This window comes from Hylobates moloch, unplaced genomic scaffold (genome assembly GCF_009828535.3).
Source record: "Hylobates moloch isolate HMO894 unplaced genomic scaffold, HMol_V3 SCAFFOLD_5, whole genome shotgun sequence".
NCBI classification, from domain to species: domain Eukaryota; kingdom Metazoa; phylum Chordata; class Mammalia; order Primates; family Hylobatidae; genus Hylobates; species Hylobates moloch.
In genome coordinates this window covers 64,943,218-64,968,616 of record NW_026652280.1, presented here as the reverse complement: position 1 = coordinate 64,968,616, position 25,399 = coordinate 64,943,218, and the positions used below count along the sequence as shown (strand labels likewise).

Here is a 25,399-nt window from a genome sequence, read left to right as displayed (position 1 = left end):
ATTGCATTTATGTAAAGGGAAAAACAGAAGAAAACAAATCTCTGTGGTTGGAAGCGAGGGTAGGGATTTCTCTTTGAGGAGGGTGGTGTGGTGCCTAGAAGGGACGATGATGGGGAGGGGATCCTGGGGCTCTGGAAATGTCCTCGTTTAGATCTGTGTCTGGTTATGCAGGTATGCTAGTGTTTTGAAAAATGTTCAGTCGATCCACTTGATTTGTGTACTTTTCTTTAAATATATTTTTAGTAAAAAGCATAAAAATGAAGGAAAAATGATCAGAAATATGGGAGAATTGTAAAAAAAATATTTATTTTAGAGACTTTAACATATTGCTTCAGACTTTCTGCTTAAAGAACAGATTTTTGCATGATATAGCAAGACTGTATTACTGCAAATGGTACCATGCTTTAAAATGTATATATACTCTGTTTTTAAAAAATTGTTGACTCTATTTTATACTAAAAAGAAATCCTCAAACCTCAAAAGCAGGAATTCTATATGTCACGTGACATTCTGAAACTATAATGTGGTAAACTAGATATTAGTATTACTATTTTAAACAAATATGAAAATGACTTGGAGTATCTCAAATAAATATTTAAGGATTAAATCAAGACAACACAGATTACAATTATAATTGGCTTTTAGAAAATAAAAAGTGAGAGGAATACATATTTTTTAAAAATGTGTCCAGCTGTCTAAACCTGAATTTAGTGGCAACAAGGGCAGGTTCATTGTCTATTTTGTTTTAAATGAAAATAAATTATGTTTATAATTCAATTTGACAAAACAAATATAAAATAAACTGAAGAGAGGTAGGAGAGAGGAAGTAATAAGAGTAAAAGCAGTAAACAATATAATTAAAAAAGAAAAAAGAAGAAAGAAATAGAGCTGATGAATAAATCTAAATTCTTATTGCTTGGAAAGATAAATAAAACTATACAATATAGACCTCTAGCAAATTTAATTAGGAATGAAAGAACACAAACATAAAGAGAAACAACAAGGAAATTTGAAATAGCGTTCTTTATATCATGTTCAATATATAGTTTTAATTGCAATTGTAGGAAATTATAATTACAAAGATTTAATAATGAGACTAAAACTTTAATAGATGTAGAATGATTAGAGAAATTTGAAAGATTTTCAGAGTCTTTTTTTCCAATTCATGTTATGAGGTCAGATGGTTGCTTGTAAGTGTTTTCAAACTTCTAAGGGGCCTGCTGTTGGAGCTTGGGAGTCAGAAACCTGGGTCTCACCTGGCTCTGTCAAGTACTCACATGGCCTTTGTACTTGGCCAACCCACTTAACCTTGTTGAGTGAATGAAAGTACCATTGAGTAAGTGCTTGAATGCAGGCATGCCTTAGCCTTCTCAGAGGTTATGGTTAAGTGAATTAATGTATCTGAAGTTCTTAGCATCAGGCCTGTTTAATGGTGAGCATTCAATTAACATTAGGTGTTATACCATCCAGTGTTTTGTAGTATACGGGAATCAGAGTATCTATGAGTAATCTTTCGCTATTTATATATATATATTTTCAGGTTATCCCAATCCAGAAAATTTTTCCTGGACAGAATACCTGGAAGCTACTCAAACCAATGCAGTTCCTGCCAAAGTTTTTAAAATGGTAAGTTCTATGTGGGTACAAACTCTCACCTTTAGACAACGTTTGTATTGAGTCATGCCTTCATTTGGCAGTTGAAAATTATTCTAGTTTTTTCTTTCTAAATTCAAGTAGTAATTTCATAACCAATATGCTTTTCTTTTAGTTAAAAATACAAAGTAGGTGACTCATCTGCTATTGTTCCCATATACAAATGTAGATGATGGTTTCCTTCCTTGAAAAATGGCAAATCAGAGGTACAACTGAAAGCACCTCATCAACTGCTGATGATCCATTCCTTACATTTCTGGTTCTATTAGTCTGCTGAGTGAGAACTCTGAATTTTCACAGTATCACTGTCTCAGGGACTGTTTGACTGTCCATGATGCCATAACAAAATTGTTGAAATGCATAGCCTTTGTGTGGATAATTTTATATATTTTGAGGTAAACCTTTCTTTTAGCATTTGTTAGAATACTAATTTTTAAAGTTCAAATTTGTACTTATATATTTATTCCAGGATTGAACTAAGTATAAATTAATTTCTAAAATAAAGTACCTAGGTAGTACAGTTAAAGATATTTGTATCCCAAACCTAAACCAGGGGTTTTCAAACTCTATTCCCTTTCAGTTCTCTGTGTGTTTCATGTTCCCCAACTTGTCTTTAATCAGAATTTTATATGTTGGGCTTCTACATATAATTTCATTTACTGAAAATTGTCTAGAGATCAAGAGGGGCTTGAAACAAAATGATATTTCATTTTTTGAAAAAATTGATTATAATTGACAGAATTTGGGGGGAAATGTCCATATAATAAAATCAGGAAAGTGGAAGTGTTGGAGTACCAGGAAGAGTTTAAAAAGAGCAAAGATTCAGCAAGCAAAAATGCTTATTGTACTTGACTTTTCCAAGAGGAAAATGACAAGAAAATAAAATTCTGGAAAGTAGCTAAGAAGGCAACTTCCAAGCTCTGTCCTGGGTTATTGTGGATTCAGCTCAGGGATGTATCTTAGGCATGTACAATACTAAACTCTTCTACCTCTGTTGTTCAGGACAGTGACGTTGGGGAGAACAGAAAGATTCTCAGGGATGAAAGACCTGATTATAGTCAGTATACTCCATTTAGTAGATGTAATAATGCATCTTACAAAGAAAATGTGTTTCTACAAAAGCTGGAGAGAAACACACCAGATATTGCAGAAAGATTTGACTGTTTATTACTGACATATTAGTTGGGTTTTATTTTCCTTTTGCCATTTCTAAACTTGAAAAATTCAAAACACTTTTGTTTCCAATAAAACCAGTTGAACACTTTTATGTGTAATAGCTTTCAAAGTGAAACTTTTTGCCAACCTGTAGAAACTATCAGAGTTGCTTTTGACTTTGATTTTTGAGAGTTGGATTTCCTTAGTTTCCGTGATTTGGTTAAGTCCAGTGTCTTTTTTCCTACTCCGTGATTATGACTCCCTGTGTGTCTGTGGTTATAGACTCTTGGTTCCTAGCAAGATCACCTGAGGTGATCTGCCCACCTTGGCCTCCCAATGTGCTGGGATTACAGGCGTGAGCCTATGGTCTCTTTCTTTCAAGTGAAAGAAACCATAACACAGATCACCTGTCTCTTGTTACAGATGAAATGATAAAAGCATAGGTTATGGCTTTAAAGTACATCATAGTATGATTTTAAAACAGTTTAACAGCTGAAATTACACAGCTTTTATCTAAGCATACTTTAGATTTATAAAGGATAGTGTTTATCCTTTCTGAGTTTTTATTAAATAATTTTGCCTTCTGTGCCATACACTTTGAAACTGGGCAATGAGAATAGTCAATAGTTTCTGAAATTATAAGGTCAATATCAGAAAGAAGGAAAAAAACTAAACTAATATAGGAACTGTAATAAGATGCTTTTTGAACTTTAGTATAATCATTAACAAATTTATGATATAATCTGTCTTTTTAGCTATCTTTAAAATGGCCAAAAAAGTATTTTTTCTCTCACAGGTTTTTGTGAATCGGATGAAATAATATGCATACAGTCCTATGTGCTCTTAAAACTAAGTTCTGACTGGGCATGATGGCTCACGCCTGTAATCCCAGCACTTTGGAATGCCAAGGTTGGCAGATCACCTGAGGTCAGGGGTTCAAGACCAGCTGGGCCAACATAGTGAAACCCTGTCTCTACTAATAACACAAAATTAGCCGGGCATGGTGGCGCATGCCTGTAATCCCAGCTACTTGGGGGGCTGAGGCAGGAGAATTGCTTGAACCCGGAAGGCGGAGGTTGCAGTGAGCTGAGATCGTACCATTGCACTCCAGCCTGGGCAACAAGAGTGAAACTCTGTCTCAAAAAACAAACAAACAAAAACAAAAACAAAAAAACAAAACAAAAAAAACCACTAAATTCCAGTTGTATTAAAGATATGCATATTGAAACTAAAACAATAGTATTTTAGAAAAAATTAGTAGGATATCTGAATTACTGAATTTTGCATGATTTGTTGTACTTATAACATTTGCAGAGGTTGCCTCATGGTTTTCTGCCAAATATGAAACTTGAAGTTGTGGATAAACGGAACCCCAGGTTAATTCGTGTTGCTACGATTGTAGATGTTGATGACCAAAGAGTAAAGGTACATATTTTAAATTATTATGTTATTATATCAATATTTTTCCTACATTACTTTTGTTTCCTCTACCCTCCCATTCTCTGAACCTTTCTTGTTTTTTAATTCATTTGCACAATAATTTTCTGGGGGGAAAAACATTCTGGATTTGACCTTGAAGATTGACCCTGGCCAAGATGGGACTAGAGGATCCCTAAAAAAGGAGAGTGTATAACTCACACCTTAAACTGGCTACAGAGGCTCTGATTTTTTTGGTGCAGCAGAAGAATAAAACTCCTCCTGGCTTAATTTCTAGTCACATGTCTTTGGATGGAGTGATTCCCAGCTTATGTGTATGTGCAGGGGGAAATCTGTAGATGAGACGTGACTGACTTTGAGAGATATTCTAATACTTTTCTGTTTGGATTTGCTGTTTTGACTTTTACTGTCAGTTTTTTTTTTTTAAGCTTCTTTTTAGTGGGATTGTTCTATTTTTCTTGAAATCGTTGTTATTAAACAGCTTACCAAGAACAATTAAATCTTTGTTTCCTGCTTTTCTTTGTCAAATAAAAAAATTAAAAACACTTTATTCATTGTAGTTAAAAACAAAAGGTTAGATTTCAAATTAAGGATTTGATTAAAAGATTTCTATACTGTCCTTTATTTTTCTCAGAGAGCTCAAACCATCTGTGGAATTTATTAAATTTTCTACAACATATTAGAGTTCAAAAATTATTTTCCATGCAAGTATAGTTTCTTTTCATAATAATGAAGATCGAAGTCAACTAATTTTAATAGGCACTATCTTAAAAGATAGATTTAGATTTGATATAATTTAAAAGAAATCTTATTTGTTGTATCCCTAATTTGAAAATAATATCTGATTCAATTTATAGAGAATAATCAGTACATACATTTTAGTAAAATTTAGAGATGAGTGTCTGGCTTGGCAATAGATTATCAAAAGAATGTACACTGGCAATGTCCTTTATTCTTCTGATGAATGAAAACAAAAACTATGTTAAATAATATTTGGGAATAACATAGGTATTTTACCATATACCTTCTTATTAATGTTTTAAGTTTAATTTTAAACATATTGCTTTAATTCTTATTTATTTCTGACATTTCACTGTTTACTCTTCTGGCATTTTCAATGGAAATGACTTTTGCATATCATAAGTGCTTTGTTAATTCATTGACATTTTATTATTAACTTTCATTTTAACAGTAGGCCAGGCACAGTGGTTCATGCCTGTAATCCCAGCATTTTGGGAGGCCAAGGTGGGCGGATCATCTGAGGTCAGGAGTTTGAGACCAGCCTGGCCAACATGGTGAAACTCTGTCTCTACTAAAAATACAAAAATTGGCTGGGTGTGGTGGCACATACCTGTGATCCCAGCTACTTGGGAGGCTGAGGCAGGAGAATCGCTTGAGCCCGGGGAAGCAGAGGTTGCAGTGAGCCAGATCACGCCACTGCGCTCCAGCCTGGGCAACAGAGCTGGACTCCATCTCAAAAAAAAAAAAAGTATTTCATTTCTAAGATAAGCTCAATCTTAATAGCACATCAAATCTGACTTAGATTTTTAGTTGACAGACTATTTTCTTATTATTCATAGGATATTTACAGTAGCATCGACTGATCATTTGTTGCCAGTTTATGAGCAAGCAATTGAAGTTTTTCTGCTCTCAGCTTTGCCCAGTACATTCCTCTATTCTTCAATTAATGTGTTGATCATATTGTTCATATTGTTCTGTTATTCTCTAATTTTCTTTTTAAAGTCAGTATTTTTCAAAGGAAATCTTTATCCCAGCATATAATAGATGCTTACTGTATGTGTGAGTGAATTAAGGAGGGTGTGGAGGAGTGAATGGCACTGAATGTACTTTGGCACTCTGACTGTTATCTGAATATGTAGAAATGATTGTGTTGGTCAACAGGCATTCTTCTCTTATTTTCAAATATTTTCATAATTACTCTTCTCTTGGACATCTGGAGTAATAATTATTGGAAAATGCCCTCGGACAAGACTGATCTGGGTTCAAATTCCAGCACTGACTTGACTGTGTGGTAACTTGGTGAAGTTACTCAACATATTTGAACTTTGCTTATCTGTAAAGTGATGGCGTCAACAATACCTGCCTCACAGGCTTGTTGTGAAAATTCAATGAGGTCATGTATGGAAAATTCCTGAAACTCTACCAAGCTCTTTATATTATAGGTACTTCAGCAGTAGCTGCTGCTGTAATTAGTTGATACAAGTACCCTGTGCTGCCCTCACTGGGTGTATTTGTTTTCTGTATTAATGAAGGGACCTCACAGAAGCAATTGTCATCAGTAGATGGACAAAGAACAAGCCTACACTCCTTGGTTCAAAAAGCAGGAAGTTTGATTGGAATTACGTGGGGGATGATAACAGGAACAGATGTTACTGTGCTGCATGCCTGTGTTTGATTGTGAGAGCAGAGTCAGCCTATTCTAACAACGAGAACTACATTTTCAACAATGCCTATGGTGGTGATGGCACTTAGTCTTTGTCACACACTGTTCTAAGGGCTTTACATGCGTTATCGTATCCTCCTGCAACCATGTGAAATAAGGTACTGTTGTTATACCCACTATGTAGATGAAGAAACTGAAACCACAGAGGTTAAGTAATTGGTCCAAGGTCACAAGATAGTATATATGGGAACAGGGTTTTAAACCCCAGCTTCCAAACAGATGTTTTCAACTCTAGAGCTTATAGCATTCCTACTCTTCCTACTCTGTGTTCTAATTTTTATCCTAAATAACTCACTTCCTAGTGGGAGAGCAGATGTGTAGGATGAGGAGTTGTGACTGCCCATGACCCCACTCACTTTGTTGCTTGTGTCCAAGCCCACGTTGTCTGTCCTACCTGGAGGGTCCTGTGTGGTACTGGCAGTTCTTGACAGAGCACAGCAAATCCACTAAAGACGACTTCATTTCCTTCTGCCACTCCCCAAATATGTAGTTGGCCTTATGTATTTTATTAGTTCTATTTTTATTTTACCTTTTTTGAGATACAATTCACGTACCTTAAAATTTAATAGTCTTGAGTATATTCACAAAGTTGTGCAACCATCACCACTAAATTTAAACATTTTTGTCACCCTAGAAAGCAACCTTGTACCCATTAGCAGCCACTCCTCTTTCTATGCTCCTTCTACCCAACCAAGCCCCTGGTAGTCACTAATCTACTTTCCATAGTGTCTATGGATTTGTCTAGTCTGGGCAATTAATATAAACAGAATCCTATAATATGTGATCTTTTGATTGGCTTCTTTCACCTGGCATAATGTTTTCAAGGTTCATCCACACTGTAGTAAGCATCAGTACTTCATTCCTTTTTATTTCTGAATAATACCCATTGTATGGATATACCACATTTTATTTATCTCCTTATCAGTTGATGGACATTTGGGTTGTTTATTTTGGGCTATTTTGATTACTGCTGGGATAAATATTTACATATGTTTTTGTGTGGACGTATGTTTTCATTTCTTTTGGATATATACCTATGAGTGGAATTGCTGGGTCATATGATAACTCTATATTTAAGATTTTGAGGAAAAGCCAAATGTTTTCTGAAGTGGCTGCACATTTTACTTTCCCATTAGTGGTATATGAGGACTCCAATTTCTCCACATCTTCACTGCCACTTGTTATTGTCTGGTTTTTGTTTCGTTTTGTTTTGGCTTTTTTTTTTTTTTTTTTTTTTTTGCCAGTTTAGTGGGCCTTATGGGCTTCGGGTCTAAATAAATCAGGATTATCATTATTTATATGTGCTCACTAATAATATCCCGGCTAAGAGAATTGGGATGAAATACCTTGCCCAGTGTTTGTGACAGTAGAAGTAGTAACAGTAGTGGATGTGGTGGTGCAAGTGTCTGAAGTAATAGAAGTAGTAATAATAGAGTGGACACTTAGCAGGTATGTTATATATCACATTTTTGGCTTCACATCAACTCTTTTAGGTAGATGTTATTTTTGCTGTGCAGTTGGGATGGAGAACTTAAGTAATTTGATGAAGATTTCAAAGATATCCATGTTTCTAATCGGAAGCCAGTATTCTCTATGTTTTAGCAATTGCCCTGTAGCTGTGATAAGCCATTGGAATTGGAGATCATACATGGTCAGTGCTGAGGGATAGGACCATGAACAGCCTCATCCAAGATCCTCTACTTGCTCACCCTCATAAATCCACTTACACTAGTCAGGTCAGATTTTCTAATTTTCATACTGAAAATACTCATTTGGTGGTATGTGGTTCATTGGCAGTTGAGTGGTGAAGTTTTTCATGCCATGGCAGGGTTTTAAGATGCTAGGTTTATTAATTATGATGGTTGCTCTCTAATAAATATTTATGATGTACTCAGTGTATCTTGCCCAATTTATAGCCAGCTATTATGTTTAATAATTATTCTTTTGTTTGGTTGTACAATGTGTGCTGTTATATCTGAAAGCCCATTACTGTTGCCTTATCAGAAAATGCACATTAAATTACAGTAGATGGATGGATGCTTTTAGGAAGTTTAGCCATTATTTGTGGGAAAAAGTATTCTACAAATAAATATAAAGGAAGGACTTAAAACAGAGTAATATTTGATAAATATTTGCCCTGTGGGAACTGCAGCTAAGCTGTGAAATGAATTATAAATGAATTTCAAATAGATGCTTTAAGAAGTTCTACTGAATCATTAATAAACTGAGTCTCTTCAACAAGTCTTTTCCTATTTAATGCATTAACTGGACATATTTGTGGCATTTCACAATGAAATTAGAGCATCATAAGCAAGAGAAATTGTTATGGCTGTCTAGTTGTATGACTAGAAACTATTTTGGATTTTATGTCAGACCAATAAGTTCAAAAGCTCTTGTTTGAGAAAAACCTGCAGAAGTATTAATGTAAAGCAAAAGTCCAGATATGAGTCAGTGATGTTCACTTTACTAAGGGTTGCCTGTGCTTCCAGAAAGCCACCTGACCTCTATCTAACTGGCATGCATTATTTATTTATTTATTTATTTATTTATTTATTTATTTATTTATTTATTTATTTATTTATTTATTTATTTATTTAGACAGGGTCTCATTCTGTCCCCTAGGCTGAAGTGCAGTGGCACAATCATGGCCTGCCACAGCCTCGACCTCCATGGGCTCACACAATTCTCACACCTCAGCCTCCCAAGTAGCTGAGATTACAGTGTGTGCCACTACACCTAGCTAATTTTTGTATTTTTTTTTCTTTGCTGAGATGGGGTTTTGCCATGTTGCCCAGGTTGGTCTTGAACTCCTGAGCTCAAGTGATCCACCCGCCTTGGCCTCCCAAAGTTCTGGGATTATAGGCGTGAGACATCGCACCTGGCCTGGGATGCATTTTTGAAAAGGGCTTTGAAATATGAGGATAGAGCAAGATACTAACATTAAAAATAACTGTCCTTTGGGCTAAGCTTGTAATTAATGGCCATCACAGTGTCACAGTGATTGATGGCTGTCTTCATTTGGGAAGGAGATTGGGACAATTTTCAGAAGTGTTATGACCCATCAATGAAAAGATGATTTTTTGAGTAGGTAAAACTATAAATTAATGTCAGCCATGAATTCCAGAAAAGTTGAAGCAGAGAGAGTGCTCAATCAGGTGAACATGCCTCAATTAATTCCAGGTAAAATGAAGAACAGCAGTGACAGTGCTAGAGCTGGCTCACTCAAACCCCCATGCTGCTCTGTCCTTGCTTCCCATTTTCTTACTCTTATTCTTCACAGCAACCCAATAAAGTAGCATATGTAAGGAAATAGGCGCAGAAAGCTTAAAGGACTTGGCCAAGGTTGCACAGCTTATAAGTGGTAGAGCCAGGTGGGAACCAGTTGGCCTGGTTCTTCAGCCTGAGCTCTTAAACCAGGTGGCACTGCCTTTTTTGTAAGGAGCCAGAGAGTAAATATTTCAGGCTTTGTGGGCCATGTGGTCTCTGCAGTAACTGCTCGACTCTGCTGTTCATCACAAAAACAGCCAGAGACAATATATAAACAAATAAATGACTCTGAAATTTGCATCCCACATACTTTTCACATGTCATGAAATAATCTTCTCTTGACTTTCTCCCCAGCCATTTAGAAATGTAAAAAACATTTTTAGCTCATGGGACACACAAAAACAGGTGGTAATAGGGGTCTTTTTGGCCTGTGGGCTGAAATCTGCCAACCCCTGTCTTAAGAGATACTGTACTGCTTAGACTATTAGATGAATTTATTTAGTTGTTACCTTTAGTATAAGTAGTTTTGTATCCTTGTCTTATTTTTTCCAATATTTGATTTTTGGACCAAATCACATCTATATTTACTTTTCAATCTAGTTTTAGATAAGTTTTAGCTATTAAGTAAAAAAAGGTAGAAGAAATGCGGGCTACCATGTAATCAACAGCTTCTAGATTTAAAAGAAATACATATTTTTTTCTCCTATCAATTGATAACCCTCTATTTATTTGGTTTTCAGTGTGAAAGTAGCCAAGCCCCTGAAAGGATGTATAGTCTCTCACTATGTTTGTATTCTCCAAGAATACAGTAGTAGGGACTTACCTTTCACATTTTTATTAAAGTCAGCGTACCAATAACAGAAACACATACCAAGCAGCACTACAGAAACACGTGGCCTTGGTGATGAATTGGCGCCTACTCTAGAACTCCCTGGATAACTCCCCCACCCTGTACCCATCTTACCAGCCTGACCTGTGAGATCTAGTGAGATCCTAACGTGATTATTTGGCTAGAGACATCAGCTCAGTCATAAGCTAGATAGAATAGAAATAGAATGTTTCACAGTTTTCTATGCACAACACTGTGTAGAAACTTCTTAAATAAAAGATGATGATGTAGCACTAGTTGTTCTTAACTCTTCTTTTTTAGGGATATACATTTCTTTGAGTGTCTGAGGGATGCTGCAGATAGCTCCAATGCAAAATGCACATATAATTGTACATGAATATAGGATTATATTTGTGTTTCAAGGGTTAATGGACCTTTGAATAAGGACCTCATTTTAGACTAACAGTTCTTGATACAGCAGATTCTTCGTTCTGCATACTCTTGGCCCTTCATTCAAAGCTTTATATTTGCTCAAAAAGTGTAAGACCTCTGACCTGCTGTGATAATGAAGCCCCCTCATTTCCCAGACCTTCAGTCAGAATGTGCAATATGTACTCACTCTATTCCTTCAGAGCAAACAAGAGTCTGTGGAATTTGTCTTAGCTTTGGAGGGGACATACGCATTCTCTGCCGTTTTCCTGAACAGAATTGTACTATTTCTGACCAGCTGCAGTTCTGACATTCCAAATGCCCTTACTAATACTGATACTTAGCTAATTATGCCAAACATCATCTCTTTTGCTCACATCCTGCTTTGTAGGCACTCTATTTTTAACCACTGGAAGAATATCTTTCAAAAATAAATAAGTGAATAATGGACTAACCAAGCAAGATGGTGACCACATTCTCCCCCATTCTTTCTTCCAAAATCTATGCCATTTCTTGTGATATAAGAAAGGATGATGGACTCAGGGGAAGGAGAATTTTCTTTGAGAAGAGGATGAGTAGATTTTTATACAAGATTAATATATTTCCAGAATGTAGTTGTTTTACTTTCCTATTACTACTTTAACAAGTTACAACAAATGTAGTGGTGACAGGTTGATAGGTGCAACAAACCACCATGGCACATGTATACCTATGCAACAAACCTTCATGTTATATACATGTATCCCAGAACTTAAATAAAATAAAAAATAAAAATAAAAACACCACAAATTTACTATGTTACATTTCTCTAGGTCAGAAGTATCACTGGTCTAAAATGAAGGTGTCTGCAAGGCTGGTTCCTTCTGGAAGCTCTGGAGAAGAATCTGTTTCCTTGTCTTTTCTACCTTCTAGAGGCCACCTTTACTCCTTGGCTTCTGGCCCCTTTCTCCATCCATATTCAAAGCCAGCAGCATAGCACCTTCAAACCTCTGCCTCTGCCACTCCTATTTTTCTCTTCTAAGCACTGTTGTAATTTCTTTGAGCTCACTGAATAATCCAGGACGATCCCGCATCTCAAGATCCTTAACTTGACCACTCTTGCAAAAATCTGTCTTGCCATGTAGAGGGACCTATTCACAGGTTTCAAGGATTAGAATTTCAACATCTTTGGGAGCCTGTTATTCTGCCTTATGCAATTGTTTTACATAAAAGTAAGATATTCAGTAAAAAGAAGTAGAAGAGATGAGGTCTACTGTGTAATCAACAGCTTTCCTTTACTGAGCACTGCTAAGGTAGAAGAAAGAGACCATCCCAGGAGCTGTGGGCCCTATGGATATGATGCATACCTGGAACCTGCCCTCACCATCTAGCTGGAGAGCGAGGATGGCGTGACAGTTCAGTGTAATAGTGTAAGGCACAAACCCTTAAGTACTGTAAAAGCCATTGCAAATGCAGGGAGCATTGTGCGCAAAGATGCTGAGGGGCAGATGGCTTCTCAAGAACAGTTTTTCTCCTCTTAGAAAAAGTATGTAACATGCCTTATTTTATTTGCATTTCCAAACACCAAATGCTTTTATTTACTATCATGTAGAGACAAAAGAGACTTTGGGTTTAATTCGTTTTAATGTGTATCTTTGTATACATGCATGTATATACAGATGCACATATATGTTTTTTTCTTTTAAAACTATGGAAAGCCCCTTGGTCAGGTGGTATATGCAAGATCTTTATTTGGATTGTGACCAGAGGAATCATGGGGAGTTACATAGCTGTTGGAGCCATCAGGGCTCAGCTGTGGGAGAAGGGGCGGGGGCCCCAGCCCAAGCAGTAGCCACAGAGCTTTTTCTTTTCCTCCTGCTACTTGGTAAAGACTCATTCCCAACTTCTCCAGCCCAGGACTCCATCTGGAGTCCTGTGTGTGTCCTTGAGTTCTTGGCATGGCCAGTGCTAGGCCATGGAAACAATAGGACCAGGCCATATTCATGGGAAAGTGTCTTCCTCCAACCCCAAGGGGCGTGGCAATAGAAGAAAGGAGGTATGTAGATCCTGTAAAGACAAAGGATGGAGTGGTGTTTCAGCGTTGTTGGACCAAACTGAAGGGACGGATCAAAGCTGAACCAAATCTGGGGTCCTGAGGAGCAGGCTGGGCAGCATGCCAGCCCCAGGAACAGGTGGTGACCTGAGGCAGGCTGGGCACACACCATAAAAGGGCACAGCAGAAGGGGTTCAGACAGATTTCATGCCCAGGCTTAGGGCAGCCATGTGGCAGCTGAGGCTTCATTCCAGAGCTGAATGTGGCCTTGGAAAGGCTTGGTACGGGTAGGGCTCTCTAGAGACTTCCCAGTCAAGAGCAGCAGAATGTAGTGTCTGCATCACCTGGGAGCTGGTTAGAAACGTAGAATCTGGGTCAGCACCCCAGACCCCTGGATTCAGAATCTGTATTTTAATGAGATCCCACCTGGTTTGTATGTGCACTGAAGTTTGCAATGCCTGTTCTTAAACAGGAGCAAAGAATACCTGTTTGCTCCTAGGGCAGGATGGACTGGCTGTTTTTTGCCTTGGTTTGTAATACCTTTCTCCATGTGAACCAAGGAGGGTGGTAGGTGTTTGCTGCCCTCCACAGTGAGTCAGGTATGAGTGGCTTCTTTTGGCCCTGAATTCAGCAGACATCAGGCTCTCCCAACTCAACACTGTTATAAGGTTCTCTGGAAAGTCCTTCCACCTCAACAGTGTTGTAAGTAAAGGAAGTCTAGCCAACTTTATGAGCCAATTACACCCTAATTTTGGAATAAACTTCAGGTAAGCTTGAAATGTATACTCCCTGCATTGGGCTGGAATGTGAGCCTCTGTGTTAGAGAGCTGGGCTGGATGATGTGGGAGCAGTCGGCTATCCCACCTCAATCAGCGTTTCCCTATCTAGCCTGTTTTTTTGTGGGTGGAACTGGGGGTAGTAATTATTATCATAGATTCTGTGCCATTGTGTTTATTTGTTTTCTTCAACCTCATTGTTCCTTTTGAGTCCTGTTGTTGGCTTCTCTGCTTTTCTTAACCTCTGAAGACTGGCACTGGCCAAGGCATTGGTCCTGGGCCTTTTGCTGTTTCTTCTCTATGCTGTGTACTCAAGCCTGACTGCATGAAGTGCCCAGCAGGCATCAGCGTTTGGTACAGCTCTCCCAGGTGATTTTAATACATGCCTGGGCTGAGAATGTCTGCTCAGTTCTCTCTCTTAAGTGAGGTCATCCATTCCCTTGGTTTTCAGCACTTTATGTTTTCCAATAACTTTAAAAATTGTATCTACTGCTGTGACCTCTCCCAGAGCTCCAGGGTTAGGTATGTAACTGGTACTTTTGACATCTTTTGTATGTCTGTGTTAATTTTTCCTGGACTGAACTCCTCAATACACAAACCTTCTTCTTCCCTAGGCATCCTCAGCTTAGTAAATGGTAGCCTGATCTACCAAATTGCTTAAAACAGAAACCTGGGAGTCATTCTTACAGTCTACCCATCTCAGAGTTACCACACATGGTCAACCGCCATAGTCAATGGACACTAACTCCAGACAATATATTCCTAGTCTCCTTACCTCTCTTCATCCCTATGACTGCAATCCCCTTGACTGCCACCCTAATAAAAGCCAGCAGCATATCTCACCTGGACAACTGCAGACACCTCCTAGCTTGTTTCTCTGCACCTGCTGCAGAACCTCTCAATCTTTGCTACCCAAAGATGCCAAAGTGATCTTAAACATATGGACTGGACCACATGACTCCCTTGCATACATCCTTCCATGACATCCCATTGCATTTAGGTAAAAAAGAATCAGCTCTTCAGTGTGTCCTACTAGATCCTGCATAATCAAGTCCTGACTTACTCCTCCAACCTGTTGTTCAAAGACAAACTTTAAACAAATTTAACAGAGTTTACTTGAATGAAGAATGATTCACAAATCGGGTAGCCCTAGAACCAGAAGAAGTTCAGGGTGACTCTGTGCTGCCACATGGTCAGAGGTGATTTATGGACAGAAAATGGAAAGTGATGTGCAGAAAATGGAAGGGAGGTACAGAAACAGCTGGATTGGTTGCAGCTCTGTGTTTGCCTTATTTGAATGTGGTTTGAACAGTTGTCTGCCTTTGACTGGCTGAAAGTTGGTGACTGGCACAAGACTAGGTTAGAGTCTATTTACATATCCAATTAGTTGCACTTCACTGTATACAGAGAAACCTTTAGGCTGAACATAAAATATGTAAGGAGGCAGCTTTAGACTAAACCTAACTTAACACTATCTTATTCCACACTTTTTTGGGATACATTATATTTGTACATATTTATGGGGTGCAATTTTGTACATATTTATGGGGTATTTATATTTATGCAATATTTGTACATATTTATGGGGTGCAATTTTATGTGAAATTTTGTCTCAAGCATAGAATATGTAATGATTAAGTTAAGTTGTTGCACACTCTATCATGTTGAATATAAATTTGCATTTTTCTTTTCAAGTTGGTTGTCTTTTCCTTCTCTTTGAGTCTCTCTGTAATCCCTCACTTCATTGGGAATGTAATTTTTGTCTATTCTCACATAATTGCCTGATTATAAATTTCCGAGTGAGCCAAAATTTAATCTTGTGGCTGGAGAAACACAGAGAGCCATTTTGAGAGATTTGCCTTCAAATTTATCTCCACAAATGTCTAAGACAGCCCTAAGCCCATTCCTGGCATTCTAATCATTTCATGTTCTCGTTCTCCAAGAGAACTGTTTCACACACCCTCGCTCCTCACAGCCTTCTCCTCATTCTCTTCTCATGATCTTCCCTCCCGTTCACTGGGAAAAGAGAAACTCATGGTAAAATTGCCGATATTCCCATGACCAAACCCACCTCTTAATCCGTGTCTGAACATGTACACTTGGAGTTTCTACTTGTTGCAGTGGGAGAATTATTCCTGCTAATATTGAAGCAATGCACTGTCTTCTTACGTGAATTTAGTTTTCATCATAGGTATTTATGGTTATCTGACATTAGATTATATATTTGTTTTATTTATTTATACTTTGTTTTGCCTCTGGAATGTAAGTTAGTGGAAGGAGCATTTTTATCCCTTGATTACCCAAGTACTCTTCATATCCCTAGTGCCTATGGAATAGCACCTGGCATTTCATGGGTACTCAATAAATATTTGCCAAATGAATGAAGAAAGGAATGAATGTGAGTTGTAAATAAGAGTGTACTGATAGGTTATTTATTGGTGCAAATTACTGTTTATTAAGGATTATTTATTCCTTATGCAAAACAAATGTGCACTAGCCTTTGGCATTAACTAAACACTCTACATATTTCTTAAAAGAGGAGCTATTTCTAACATCACATAGAAAATTGAATTCATTGGTGTTTCTGTATTACGAATATACCTTTAAGAAGCAATATGCTTACTTTAAGCATGGCTGAGAATTACATAATATGTGAATAATTTAAATCATGTATTATTTTATATGATGCTTCCTCCCTTGAAATATTGACAGAGCGAACCATGGCAGAATTGTAATAGTGTCAAAGAAGCATAGCCCATTATGAGGCCATTATACTAATAACATATGACAAACAGTGGGACTGTGGAGTAGTAATGGATAGATAATGGATAATAAATGGCTGGAATTCTGAACAGTAATGTTTGCTAGTGATTTTCCAGTAATAATAACCTCCTTCTCTTAAAATAAACGTAACTCTAATGGCAAAAACTGCCGGTAGCATGAAGGATTCAGATTGTTTTTTGAGTGTGGCCTACTTCACTTGGCTTAAGGCACCTGGAGAACCAAGTTAATCTCTCTGCTTCCTGGCCAGCTAGGAGAGTTCCTCCTACAGCGTGTGCCCACAATGACTCCAGTGTGTGCTTATCAGTGTACGAGCATGGTGTATTTTAATACATGGAAAATCCCCAAGCCCCAAATTGATATACAAAATATTATTACATCTTCTTATTCACTGTGTTCCACAGTGATTATTTCTCATTTGCACCTAAGATTCCAAAATGAAGAAACAGGTTTGCACCCCTGTGCTTTGCTGCTGCCTTCAGGAAATTTGCAGTAGTGGCCTCTGTGAATATATCCCTTAACCCCTCTTCTTTACCACTACTTGTTGTCATTGAGCTTCCATCGGTGGCTTCTGCTGGCAGCTTCCTCCTTCCAGGGGTGTTGTCTATCACTGGGCTGGCATTCCTGCCTGTCCTGCCTGACAGCTTTCTGTAGGACACTTCCAAAGCTCTTTCACTGCCCTTGGGCCCTGGGTATTGCAGTGAGAGCCCAGAGATTTATACTTTGCTGTGATCATTTTTTATAATTCTCTGCTATCACCCATAAGCAAACTATGTGCTACAACATTGCTTCTTTGTGTTTAAGCTCATTTGAGTTTTTTCATTTCAGTTGCCTCCGTAAACTACATTTATTCAAGAACAAGGTCATAGAGGTCTCTTTCTGACCCCCAAAGCCATCTTTCTCCCTTACCCTTCAGATTTCCCCTTCTGCCCAGAGCTGTGGATAGCATAGCTGCTTCCTGCCCTGGATCCTGCCTTTCTTCCCGTCTCATGGCAATAGGGCTTAGGATCTTAACTTTTAGCTTTTCACCCACTTGTCCAGGCAGTAAATTCTACTTATATGTACTACTGGTAGTCTCTGTACAGTAATCCCATTGCCTAGGCCAGTGCTGTCCAGCAGAACTTCCTGCAGTGACGGACATGGCGTCTCCCTGTTCTCTCCAGTACACTGGCCACTCGCTGCATGTGGCTGTTGGGCACTTGAAATATGGCTAGGGAGGCTGAGGACCTGGAGTTTTCATTTCAGTTGAGTTTAATAAATTTAAATGGAAATAGCCACATATGGGCAGTGGCTGTTACATTGGATGGTGTAGCTTTAGGGTGTTCAGTTGCAAGTATAAATAGTGGCCAGTGCACATCCACCTTAAGAAGCCCCATGTAGGCGTGAGGGGGCTGATTACCTGCTCCTAGGAAGCTGATGCTGTGTTGGATTTGGGGTTAGCCATAGTTTATTCATTTGTCTTCTCTGTCAACTTGTGTCTTTAGGTCAACTATTTGCTATCTCTTTAACATCACTGGTGAACATCATAAGCTTAAAAAGTTTAACAGATTTTTCCCTCTTTAGAAATCAAAAATGTAATTTAAATGAGTGGGGAGAAATTGGTTAAACATTTGGAAAAATCAGTAATTACATAATGATTAATTTCCAAGCTTGAAAATTATCTAAATATTTAAATTGGCCTATTTCTACCCTAAAATATATTTTCAGGATTGTGAACATCATAATAAATAGATGCTACCTCATCAGACTAAGAGAACATGTCTGAGGTTCAGTAGTTTAATAACTATTCTCTAGTATTACATGTGACCAGCCTATCACTGTCAACACTTAAATTCCTTGTCAGTTAGACAGTGATTACACTGTCCCCTTTGCATAGGCTGAGATATCTTCATTTAGTACTTCTTATGACACATGGTCATTTCCTCTCATCATTTCAGACTGATTTATGGAATTTTAGAATTTTTGTTTTTTGGGGGACTGATTTTGATGAAGCTCAAAGCAGGTGGCTTGGAATGGAGAAGCAGATGAAGGAACATGAAGAAAAATACACACTAGAAACTGATGTCTTTAGATCCATGGTTATTCTTTAAAAATATGCGTTATACAGCCAGTCTCGGACTATGGTGCAAGATGCAGAAAAAGGCAAAAGACTTCCTTAGACATGAAATCCCACCAAAGATTAGGATAAATGAAATATATTGAGAGCGGTGCAGAATTTCTGGGTTTCGATGTGTTTTCTCTTTCTCTGATAAATATCAGAAATCTTACTATAAACAGGGAATAAATCAGATTAGCATGTGGGGAAATGAAACAGACAAATGGAGCCAAAATAGCTGCTTCACTACTGTTGAGAGTGAGTGGTTACAACCCTGAGATAAGCTTGGTGCAGGGATTATTCTATGTTCAAGTTGTGTTTTTCACCTTTTCATTGTGAAGATATGTTGAACACAAATAAGATAATTTTTCATCAGCAGTAAAATATCCACAAGGAGAGACTGAAGAAAGAGGAAAGCAATATTTAGATTAGCTTAGGCAATCACAGTGGCATCAAGAAAGGGAGAAGGGGGGTCAAAGAAACAGGCTGAATTAAGAGGCACTGAAAGTGGATGAGTAGAGAAGGGAGAGAAGGTGCGCCACCCCAGCCCCTGTTCTGTCTGACCTGCACCACTTAACCTAACAGATGCTTCCGGGCTGCGGGCTCAACAGTGTCAAGCTTCACATTACTTCCTTCAAATACTTCTGAGGGCAGCAGTGATAGCAAATGAGTTTATACCTATAGAAATCTGGGTGTGGCAGGAACCTTGCCTAAGTGAAAGTCTGGGTCATCAGGACGAGGTGGATGACAGAATCACAGACAGTCTGCAGCTACACAGACGAAGGCTGCCCCAGGAGGGCCAGTGTTGGCAAAAGGCAAGCTGTACCTAGAACCAAGTAGGGGCCTGGTTAGCACAGCCAAGACTGGAATATATACTCAAAAGAATACAAATTATTCTATCACAAAGACACACGCACGCATATGTTCACTGCAGCACTGTTCACAATAGCAAAGACATGGAATCAACCCAAATGCCCATCAATGATAGACTGGAAAAAGAAAATGTGGTACATATATACCATGGAATACTATGCAGCCATAAAGAGGAACAAATTCATGTCCTTTACAGGGACATGGATGGAGCTGGAAGCCATTATCCTCAGCAAACTAATGCAGGAACAGAAAACCAAACACTGCTCACTTATACGTGGGAGCTGAACAATGAGAACACGTGGACACAGGGAGGGGAACAACACACACTGGGGCCTGTGGGGGGTTGGATGGGGGGAGGGAAAGCTTTGGGAAAAATAGCTAATGCATGCTATGCTTCATACCTAGGTGATGGGTTGGCAGGTGCAGCAAACCACCATGGCACACATTTACTTATGTAATAAACCTGCACATCCTGCACATGTACCCCAGAACTTAAAATAAAAGTTTTAAAAAAAAGAATAGTTGAAGCCTGAGAGCTTTTAGCACCAACTACCATAGCTATCTGGCTTAGACCCACTTTTCTAGTTTTATCTGTAAGCTGTTCAGGGCCCTGCTTGGCCTTGCCTTTTGAATGGAACTTCAGATTATGGAGGAATTGTTTAAGGAATATCTGTCAAGGTTCTTCTGTTGCAAATGAGAGAAATCCAGGGCTGACCTAGCCTGAAAATGAAAGGACCCTAGTTTCTTGGTTCCCTGAATAGGAGGACATGGGTCTGGCTATAGGCATAGCTGAATCCAGGATCTCAGACAACATGGTTGTGACTTCCTCCTGCTTCTCCAGCCTCATTGGAACACCCTTAGACTTATTACTGAGATAGTAAGATATTCAGAATATTCAGTCTCTGCATTTAAGTCTCTCAGCCCCTCTTTGAGCATTTTTCACACTGAGAAGGGGATCAGAGTTTTATAGTTGAAAGGCTTTGGACATTTTCTTTTGGATAGATAGCCCCATGGGAGCAAGTAGGTTTCATAAATGATGTGACTTTTCTAGTGAATATTCAATTCAGAATTTGAACCAAAGCCCCAATTTTTAAGAGGAAGAATTATGTGCATTCAGAGTCAAGTTAAGATCATAGGATTGTATTTAAGAGGAACTCTAGGCCGGGCGCGGTGGCTCACGCCTGTAATCCCAGCACTTTGGGAGGCCAGGGCGGGCGGATCACGAGGTCAGGAGATCGAGACCATCCTGGCTAACACGGTGAAACCCCGTCTCTACTAAAAATACAAAAAAATTAGACGGGTGTGGTGGCAGGCGCCTGTAGTCCCAGCTGCTCAGGAGGCTGAGGCAGGAGAATGGTGTGAACCCGGGAGACAGAGCTTGCAGTGAGCCAAGATCATGCCACTGCAGTCCAGCCTGGGCAACAGAGCGAGACTTAGTCTCAAAAAAAAAAAAAAAAGAGGAACTCTAGATAGGCACAAATGAGGCTGTTTCTTGGAGTTGTGGGGAAGCAGATTTCAGTGGAGCTGTTGGTGATGTAGATGTTCTCCTGGGTGTGCGGCAGGTGCTCTGGCAGGTTACTGTGTGAGTGTGGAATAGGAGGAGATCGTGGGTGGGACAGGGAGTGGGGATGAGGAATGAAGAGGGCTGGGGCGAAGGGAGCTGTTGAATGAAGAAGACTGAGAGGAGTGGAACTAAGCCCACACAGCTTCTCGTCTGCTCAAGTGTCCACCAAAATATTATATTGTCTGCTCTGGGGTGGTTTGCAAAGAGTTGTGAAAAACTCTCCTCTCTTATTCTGGTATAGGGAAGCAAAGCTTTATGGGGCAGCCAATAAGGCCAATCAGACAAGCAACAGACAGCTACAGAAATTAATCAGAACAGGGGTAGTGATTGCATGGGATTCTAAAAATGTTTTCCCCTCAGCCACAAAATATTTTACCTTAAAATAATGTTTTTATAATAAAAACAAATTTCTGCCTTTTTCAACTGCAAAAATTGTGGTGAGGCTTTCTCTGAGTGTGCTGTTTGCAGACATTTGTGTGCATGTCCCTCCAACAGTCTGAGGCTTGTAGGGGAAATGACTTATGCCAGTCTATCTGCCCCACATGGAATTCATGTCAGAAAATATCCTGCAGCTTCCATGAGCCACACACAACTCTACCACTGAACAGAAAGCCTTGCAAATCAGGGAGCTCTCAGCAGTTACAGGCAAGTAATCAAGTACCTAGTAGTGGGATATTAGCCCATCTTCAGAGTGCAGGGGCACAGGGTAGGGGACATCCACATGTGCAATTGATGGGGAATTCCGTGGCTGAATGCAAACCTGCCCCCTTCTCCCCTCCAGAACATGGCTCATGTAGGTTTGCCAGGACAGATCCTGGTTACTGATGGACTGGCAGCTCAGATCATGGTCTCTTGAACTGTGTTGCTCTCAACCTAACATCAGAAGATTTCTTTTCCCGCCTTTATGTGATAATATCATCATCCATGATCATTACCTCCTGAGTACCTACTCTACACTTTTGTACATTACACCCATTAGTTAGAAACTTTACACTTGTGGGCAAATTTGGTATCATTCCTTTCATTCTACAGGTGAGGAAAAAGGAAGATCAGCTTGTGTAAGTCTCTTGCTCAAGGTCACTCAGCTAGCAAGAGGCAGAACTTCAATTTCATGTAGGTCTGTGTTTTGAGCAGACTCCTCCTGCCCTGTGCTGGGAGGAGCTGGTCCTTGGCAATGGCATTCCTTCTGCTGAGAGAGCTTTGAGAGCTCTTCTCCACCCCAAGGAGCTGGGCAGGGCCCCTCAATGTGGGACGGCGATTCATCGGGGATGCTGCCACGCCTTTCCTGTCACCTGTGTCTTTGTTGCTGATTTCTTGTCTGTACTCCAGTGATGATGGGGTGCTGGGGGCTGGCTTCTCTTCTGATCCTTTGGCATTCTCTCTGACTGTGACTTGCAGTTCAAAGTTAGGGACCCACAGCACATGGAAGGGAGAAGGGGAACTTTCTGTTTGATGTTCTGCTTCTGCTGGGATAATAGTGAAGTGTGCCATTGTTTGGACTGTACCACACATGGGCTATAATTAATTAAATGGGCCACTTCCCACGGTGCTTTCTTTTAAATTGGTAATAACTGTGATGCCTTAGTTGACGCTTTACTGAAAAAATATTTTAAAAATAAATGGTAACGACGGCTGCGATGGTGGCATTTAGCAGCCTACGTGTTTTGTTCATTCCAAATGTAGCTTTACGTCAGGCCGGTTTCCAGAGGCGGGAAGGCTGCCGTGACCATCGCCACCCCCTGTGGGAGAGTGGGCTCATTCAGACTCCCTCGCTGAGTCACTGTCCTCATTTGATTTCTGGGATATTTACTTATTTCAGTGGCGATGTGGGAAGGTGTGCTACTGAATTTCAATAATGCAGGAAGCTGATCACTGTATGGTGGGAGTTTAACATTCACTGGCGCCTAAAATTTTCCAAAGTTAAAATTGCAGAGTTTTGTTGATTTTGTTTTTCCAATGAGGAAGGATTTAAATAGGCTCCAATCTTTGTTCCCTTCCTTGAGTTCATTTTGGAAAGCTTGACTGGAGGACATTTAATGGGGTGTACTTCTTCCCTCCTCGACCCCACAAAGTACTGCTATGAATGCAGCAAGCTCCTGATGAGTTTTATTATATATTAGCAAGTTGGAAGAATCATTTGTCCTGCTATTCCCTGGTGTGCTTTTTGGTCAAATAGCTCAAGTTAGGAGGTGTACAGTGAATTTGTGCTGGTAAAAGAGCATTTAAACATGTTCAAGAGAGTGGCCCATATGCCTGGACTATGACTCAATCTCTCCAGTCAGCCTCACTTTCATCCACAAAAGCCACAGGGAAGATGCAGGCACTCACTCCCCACTGACCCATCAAACTCACAGCCTGGCACCACCTGCTCCTTTGATCCCACCAGCCCAACTGTATCTCACTCTTTATCCCCAGTGATGTCAGTTTGATCAAGAAGCCCAGACTGCAAGGTCACCGTTCAACTTTGCCCCATCCTGGCTCTCCACGCTTTGCCTTGTGCCTCTGGACCCTCTTTTCTGAAGGTTCTCTTCACTTTCTGCTCTGCCTGTTTCTCACTGAGGATATTGCTGCGCTGCAGCCCTTGCACATGGGCCCTTTGGGGGCTGGAGGTGAGAGATTTGTACTCTTTGCTCCTCGTGGTTATTTCCAGACCTTCTCCCTTTCCCTCCCTAAAGCCCTCTGGGTTTGACTCTCATGTCTTCAAACTGTATTTGCCACCACTCCTCATATTTATAGGCTTTTACCCATGCCCCTGCTTGGTTATTTTAGCTGTTGGCTTCTGGTCACTCTCACCAACATGACTCTGGTTTTCATTCTTGGTGGTTTTAGTACACATGCAGGCGATCCTTCGAGCACCCTGCTTGCTCAGTCCCTTGCCCTTCTCTCTTGGATGTCCTTGCCCTCCACTTGACCTCAGCCACTGACCCCTGTTGTGGGCCATTAACAATAATGTAATCCTTTTTGTGATTGCAGTTTCTCACATCCTTTCTGACCACCACCATCTTTTTTCTAGGTAATTTCTTTGAATATCCCAACTCTGTCAATCTGCAGCCCTCAGGGCCTCTAATCCATTGATCGTACTGCATTTTCATCTTCACTGCCCCTCACTTTCTTGTTTTCTTTTTTTCTCTTTACATGGCATGAACTCCATGTACAATAGATATAATCGGATCATTGCATAAACCTTCAGCTCTCCTGTCCTTCCACTCCTCTCCCTTTCTTGTCAAAACCATGGCCCTGGAGAAGTTTGCTCTCTGCCTGCTCTGTACCTGCCTCCCGGAGTGAGGCATGGCTAGAGAGACACAGTCCCCTGATTGGTCCCCCTGCATAACTGCAAAACGTGGTGTTACCTGAAGCTTGGTGCTGACTGGCAGTCGTTGAGTTTCCCTAATTCTTTGACTCTTCCATTCTCCTGGATAACGATTTCACGTCTTTTTTTTCCTCTCCTAAAATTTCCCATTCCTCTTACCTCACTCTCGTTCTCAGCTGATGATGCCTATTACCTCCTATCCCACCTAGAAAGCAGAAGCCATCAGAATGGAACTCTAGGACTCACACATATTGCCAGCACCACCTGTTGCACCTGCCTGCTCCTGTTGCCACACATCTCCCTGCTGCTGCCTTCCTGTTGCTATGGATGAACCTTCCACATTTCTAATGAAGCACCCCCTTATCTACATGCCCATCCTCTCCTGCCTTCTCTGCCACCTTTCAGCAACTCACTGCTCTTCCTTATCCTTCGTTTTTCCCTTTCTGTAAGACAATTTCCATCAACAAATATGGTATTATGTCTGCCATCTTAAAAACATCATTTTCTAATTCCGCTTCTCCATTCATTTTTCTGCTGCCATTTAAAGGAGACCTCTTCGAAAGAGCTGTCTGTACCTCTGCTAACAGTTTCTTCATGTGGCTTCCAGGGCACCACATTCTCTTCATTGTTTCCTGCCTCACCAGCAGCTCCTTCTCACACTCCTTCTATTGATTCCGAACCTTTCTCTCTTGAACTTTTTTTTTCTTTTCTCTTTTTCTTTCTTTTTTTTGGGG

The 25,399-nt window shown here is 39.8% G+C and overlaps 1 protein-coding gene across 11 annotated transcripts in view; it reads left to right on the top strand.

Moving 5' to 3' along the window:
* The window catches only part of L3MBTL4 (L3MBTL histone methyl-lysine binding protein 4), a 484,756-nt gene that overhangs the window by 213,387 nt on the left and 245,970 nt on the right, over nt 1–25,399 (top strand). For all 11 annotated transcript variants that reach the window (XM_058438625.1, XM_032152774.2, XM_058438624.1 and 8 more), the window contains 2 exons: nt 1,541–1,626; nt 4,123–4,233. In XM_058438625.1, the coding sequence (XP_058294608.1) occupies nt 1,541–1,626; nt 4,123–4,233 (197 nt within the window). The remainder of the gene's footprint in view (nt 1–1,540; nt 1,627–4,122; nt 4,234–25,399) is intronic.